The sequence below is a fragment of the Nipponia nippon genome, unplaced genomic scaffold, assembly GCF_047370975.1.
Source record: "Nipponia nippon isolate SJK-2023a ecotype South Korea unplaced genomic scaffold, ASM4737097v1 scaffold_3, whole genome shotgun sequence".
Classification (NCBI taxonomy): Eukaryota; Metazoa; Chordata; class Aves; order Pelecaniformes; family Threskiornithidae; genus Nipponia; species Nipponia nippon.
Genome location: NW_028262347.1, coordinates 124,163,173 through 124,169,570, shown reverse-complemented (window position 1 = coordinate 124,169,570; position 6,398 = coordinate 124,163,173). Strand labels below are relative to the sequence as shown.

The window sequence follows — 6,398 nt, the reverse complement described above, 5'->3', positions numbered from 1 at the left end:
TTTAATCTCCACAGCTAGCTATGTGCCTGAAGTTATTCAGAAGAAGCGGGGAGAAGGTTTAGGAAGAGGGTACTGTCAGTTGATGAACACCTCCCGCTCTCAAGCAGAAATCCAGATTTCTTTCAAGTTACGGGAGGGAATAACCCCAGAAAGAGGGGTGATGTAGTGCTGTTTCCGATACACGGCTAGAAATGGATTTCTTACGGAGTTAGAGTCATTGCACTAAATGTTAGATACTGCATGCCTGAATGAGGTAAACATTATATACCATAAAATACTTAGGGAAATGAATTGTTACAGCTTTATCTTTGGAAAATAACGCTTCCTTCTTCACTGGACAATCCCAGAGTCAACAGACGTTTGCTTCCGAGTCGTCTTTGGAGGCGGAGGCGGGGGAGTCTTGCTGGGGAGCGGAGGCGGCAGGTGCTGGAAGAAACCAATTTTGAAGAGATCGTGTTAGCAACGAATGGCTTTCTGAAACATCGGCTGGCTCATATGTAACTGTGGCGAGTAAGATGGCAAGTAAGTCTGTAGCCATCTGACTCCTGAAAGCTCCTCCACAGAATTTGCTACTATGCATAATGAATGCCATTAGCTTAAAACATAACTTTTACTTTTGACAATGAAAAAAAAACTCTCAAGGGTTCGTGATTAACTAGCTCCATATTTCAGGAAAAATCTTTTGAAAGCACTGGAGAAGTTTATAATTCCCCACTTTATATCATGATAGGATATTGATTTCTTGGTCTGTATCGATTGCCCTCAGCCCCTACGCACCACAGAGCTTAAAAGCTAGGTTGAAGCAATAGCTTCATTGCTTTTCCATTATTTTTGTATTTCGCATGCTTAGAACATAAATAATTAAAAAAAAAAGGAAACCATTTAAACAGATAAGTAACTTGCAATTTACTATTACACATTCAGTTATAATTAAAATAGTCAAAACAGAAATCCAGACTGTTCAAATGTACATATTTTAAATCACTTCATATATCATACAACAGAACAGATTCACCGGCTAATTGGACAAATTAAAAAAGTCATTATGGAAATTAAGACTTTTTTCATAATGTTCAATCATATATATGATAAAATCTGTTTCAGAAAGAGCTTGAGAACACTGCCATTTGCTCGCACACTTTGCAGTCTGGTTTTCTACAGCACTTTGGCTATGCAGCCGTTACAGGTTTCCCACCCCTGCGCTGAGGCCGTACTGCAGCGTGACACCTCATCGGCGCTGCTTCGGTTCTGGTTTTTCCTAAGATTCTCCCCCCGCTCAGCCAGCCACCGCCTTTTGCTTTCCTCCAAGCACAATGATGCTTTTTCGTTTCCACTAGTGTCCCAGCGTACCCGTCCCACCGTACCCACCCCACACTGCTGACTCCACGCGCTAACGCTTAGAACCCTACGATGCACACCGACTCCGCCAAATCGCCTTAATTGCTGCTACGAGAACAGTTCAAATACCCGAAACGCCTTAGTGTTACGTTGCACGTACTGCACTTGCAACCTCGATACTCCTGTTCCAACTTTTTTTCATGTCTTGGACAAAATAACCGATGATTTCTCCATCGCAGTACAAACCCGGTATACACGCAGCTGATAAAACCACGTGAAAGTGCGTAATAAACAAGACTGTTCCTTTTGAAGCTACCCAAAGCTGCTATCCAAAAAGAAGAGCTGTTCAGGGTGATGCCAGGACTTTTCAGTCTTTCCTCTGCCCGGAGAGCCTCCTAACACTCCCACAACCCAGTGACCCGGAGTTTTCATGGATGTGCAAGGGTGGGAGGAAAAAAGTATCTTTAAGGTAACTGAACGCCCTCTTCAAAGTCAGCTTTTAAGACAGCATGAAATTATAAATCCAGAGCTTTTACCAGATAGTTTTGCTAACCACAGACTAAATAGAAAGGTAAAACTGTCTACTGGCAGAGCCAGGAAGGCTGGATTTTTGCTGGAATATTTTTCCTGTATCCATCCTACCTGGAAAGAAATACTTTGCAATCTGTTTTACAGCTTTCCTCATCCCTCCCGGCTCTCCCCCATGGCAAACGAACAGGGATCACAAACTATCGCCAGGAAAGCTGTGCCCTGAGCTTGTCTCTCCATTTTGCTGCTGTCCAAAACAGTAGGTCCAGAGCACAGAGGGGCAAAGACTGTCCACCCTCCATCTCCCCAGCCTCTCCAGCAGCACCACCAACGCAGCAACCTCTGTGCTCTCACCCTCCTCTTTGGCTACAGAACGCTTTGTTACCAACTTGGAGAGCAACTGGTTTTCATCTGCTACGGGATAAGAAACTCTGGACCAAGAGCAAGGCACCGGAGCCCGGGGGTGCCCCGTCTGGAAGGCTGCATGCCCCTGTCTACCAGGGGAAGCCTCCTGCTCACCGATGAGGACAGGGCTGAACACATTTGGCAATGAAGACTTCCATGGTCAGAGTCCGGTTAAAGTTTATACGAGCTCTTTTGAAGAAACAACCAGGTTATTAAAAGGTTTGAGTCTTGAAAGGGCACTGCTGCTTGAAACGCACATGTCCAGAAGCCCCCGCTGAGTAAGCAGCGCTCCTTTTCCAGGGCAAGCTCAAAACTGTGCACTATTTATTCCTCTCTTACAGCGGGGCACGGTGCACAGTGATCTCAGAGTCAGAAAATCAAGTCAACAGACTAATATGTAAAGCAAATAAAATAAGAATCTTATTTTACTAAATGCAAAACTGAAGTTGTCATTTTTTTAAATGCAACTGTTGATCTAAGTATTGCAGCCAGAACCATTAAATGCTTCCTCTACCTGACCAAATCCTTTTCTTAATCTGTTATGTTAAATTAGCTCCTGAATCCCTACTAAGGTACCTGCATAAGAGCTGGACTGTCAATGTTATTTAGCCTCACACATTCTATTGTGATCTGTGGATTTCAAAATCTTTGAAAACCTGCTTAGTTACAGTCACGTATCCAGGCAGGGGCTTCTGGGCACACTTTGGGAAATGCTGGTGGTCTGCAGAACATCAGCGTACCGGATGACATTAATTCCATAACTAAATGAACCAGGGGCCCCTCTGAAATACATTACAAAACGTAAAAATTTCCTCAGTGCTTTGCTCTCAGATGATATCTTTAACATCATATTTATCACTAGAAAAAACTAACTTTGCTGATAGCATCATTTGTGAAAATCCATTTTGAATTTAAATAACAGTATATTGGCAATAATTCTCAATTCAATTAGATCAAAGGCATTTCTCAAACAAATGAGCCCTTCATATTGATCAGAAAGCAATCAAATTATCCCTGAAAACCTGCTTCTGAAGAACAGATACAATGCAAATACAATGAGAATAAGCTAAATATATATGCTATAAATAACAAGCACAAAACCTACCAGAGCTTAGACTCTGCAAGCAAATTAGGCAGAAAGAAATAACAGAGATAGGTAGATAATTATTATAATTGAATTTACAATTTCCATTAGAAAGTCGGATAAATTTAGTACATGTTCATTTATATAATAAGCTACCAATGAATATATTAAGTAGGACATGTAACGCTCATCGGGGCAACATTACTGAGAAATCAGCATGACAAAACCTGCCAATATGGAGCTGGTGCAACTCCAAATCTAGCCATGGCGCCCAGGGCCGATACGCACTCCCTTTTGTTCCAGCACAGGAAGAAATTCAAGCACAACTGCTCTCTCCCTTTAATATCATACTCAGAAAAGCATTATTAGGCTTATGAAGTTCATTTTTGCTACGCTCCCTAGAAACTTTGAAAGACAAAACAGAGTTTCCCTTGATTTTACATTTAATTAGGAACTGCTTTGTGGAGTTCATGTTTGTATTTCAGTGGTTAATTGTGAACCCGCCGAATCTTGAAGCATGTTTTTACTTTCTGACAAAATGAGAGAGACTGCTGGTTCACATTCAAACCTATTTTGGGCAGAATCCTTGACTCACGGGTTCCTCAGGGGAAGCAGAAACCTTATGTAAAAGGCACATCTGCAACACAGAAGCAATCTGTTCCTTCTGCTTCAAACATGAAATTGCTCCCATTTGTTTGTTTTTTCCTGATAGAGAAAAGAGTCAGGTTTAAAAACATTTGTCTCCATTCTCTTAGAGATATAAAATACACTATGCATGTACAGGATGAAATAAAAATCAATTAAAGAAGATGAAAAAATACATATATTTTTTTTCTCTGTGAAGAAGCAAAATAAGATCTGAGACTTTTTTTTAAATCTATTTAAAAAAACCAAGAAAAAATCAAGCAAAATTTGATTCCCCAAAATGGTCCTTTGTAAGAGATTTCTTCCTGTATAAATATTTTTCTTGGAAATTAAATGGTCATAAATATGACAAGCTGTGGAGATCCAATCAAAACCACTTTAGTTTGAAGGATTAACGGATCTAATTAGGTCAGAAGCAGTAGAAACGAGACGTATATAGGCTATCAGCTACACAGGACTGTGCAAACGCTTCCAAACACTGAGCTCTGAAATGCTCCTTCTCACTTACACCGTTGTTTTTAGCACGGAGCCGAGTCGCCTGACAAGCAGCAACTTGCTTATTTAATATCTGCAATGAAAAATAACACATAATGTGAGGTCTTGGAGGAATAACACTCCCACTCTGAGAGAGCGATAATGCGCCAGCAGAGAGAATCAACCCAACTCCACTAATTTGAACCAAATTATAGACAGTTTAAGCTAATTGGCTGTTTGACCCAGGGAGCAAAGTTATGTGGAAAATACCGCAGGTAACCTATGTAAAATGACTATTTAGAATCTATTGTCATACTGCATCTATTAGAGTTTCATCTGACTGTGTATCACAGCCATTAGCTGCCCTTGCTGGAGTGTACTTTGATAAGAGAACGTAATTTTCAGAGTCCTTCTGCAGAGGTGCCCTTTGTGTGCTCCCACCCGCCGCGTGCTAAGCACCCCCTCTTTGGGCAACGTAAAAGATCCTTCAAAACGGGCAACATCACATTGCTTTGAATCAGCAACTCCCGATTTTCTCCACGGGGTTGTTTGGCAGGACCCTTACCACGCGCTCCCAACAGGGATGCTCCCGCAGGGGCGATGGCAGCGGACGGGGGGAGAGCTGGACCTAGCAGAGGTCTGCACCCCTCATGCAGGGAGGACTTTGCTCCTGGTGTGTGCCAGCTGTGTTAAGGCACCGCTAATGCAATTTTCCCTCTGTTGAACCACATTTCTGCATGTGGAGGCTATTAGTATTTCAGACCGTGCTGGCTAACTCGATTTTCAAAAGCATTGTTTTTCTGCTCTGGTCCGTACATAAACAGACTTCAAGAGTTATGAGCAATACCCTCAGAATTAGGTTTAGACTCCAGACCGACACTGTATTTCTTACTGAAGGCCCAGGCCCTGCGAGAGTGATAAACAAATGCATTACCAATTGGCCAGAGCAAAACCCGCAGCTTGATCCCACGCTGGGCTGAGGGCAGCGACACGGCCCTTTCCGAAACAAAATCAAGGGTGCTGCTCAGGGACACATCATGGGCTCTATATCTCCGGGCAGACAGCAGAAGAACACATTTTTCACTCAAAATCCTGTAATAAGCAGTGGCAGTCCATTGATTTTGAGACTTATTAAAAAGTGACTGTGAGCTTTTTAGAAACTCTTTGCTCGGCAAGAGCTTAACCCACCAAACTCCAGCCCAGGTGAGGCGGGAGGTGGCGGAGACTTGGCACTGGAGGAAGGGCTTGCAATGCTTCCCATCTCCAGCAGGCAAAAATAATGATCAGATGGTAAATAAAAAACAAATTTTAATTTTTGTTCTTTTGGGCACATTATATACTTCTATGCATCATGGAAAGCCCTTGGTCTGAGAGTCTATTTTCTAAAAATCTGGAGTGTAAGACAGAAGAGGAAACATTTATTTCCATTTGTGAGCAAATGCAGCCCACAAAGTCAACTTTCTAATTTAAAATAATTGATTAATAATGCACTTTTTCCAACATCTCCATGGGATAATGCCACTAACGACTGTCCTCTCGCTGCTTGTGGCGAGCTGGTGGCAAGCCTTGAGCCACCAAACCAGTGGCGGGTGTCCAGGGGACGTGGCACCACGATGCTCAGAGGCTTCCCCACCAGCCCCAGCGCTGGCGGAATGGGAGGGGATTTCTAGGAAGGAAGGGGATTTCTCCTGAGAAATAATGTCAGAGAAGGAAAAATTGCAAACCCTGAAGTAGTGCTCCCTAATTACCTGCCGCCTCCGTAGTTTCAGCTGGGTTCCTAGCCTCAACTCTTCTTCCCTGTCCACAGGAGTGCAGCACATTTGCTGAAGCCTTTAAGGTCATTTTTTGCTCACTGTGGCTAACCTAAGAGATCATGATCAGCACTGCAGTATGTGCATTGCAACACATGAAAAATCCCCTGGAT

General features: G+C 42.7%; 1 protein-coding gene across 4 annotated transcripts in view; it reads right to left on the bottom strand.

The window, feature by feature from the left end:
- Positions 1–284: 284 nt before the first annotated feature.
- DOCK1 (dedicator of cytokinesis 1) overlaps positions 285–6,398 on the bottom strand; it is a 314,587-nt gene continuing 308,473 nt past the window's right edge. For all 4 annotated transcript variants that reach the window (XM_087764572.1, XM_087764573.1, XM_087764574.1 and 1 more), the window contains exon 52: positions 285–426. In XM_087764572.1, coding sequence (XP_087620698.1) covers positions 331–426 — 96 coding nt within the window. In that variant the 3' untranslated portion in view covers positions 285–330. The remainder of the gene's footprint in view (positions 427–6,398) is intronic.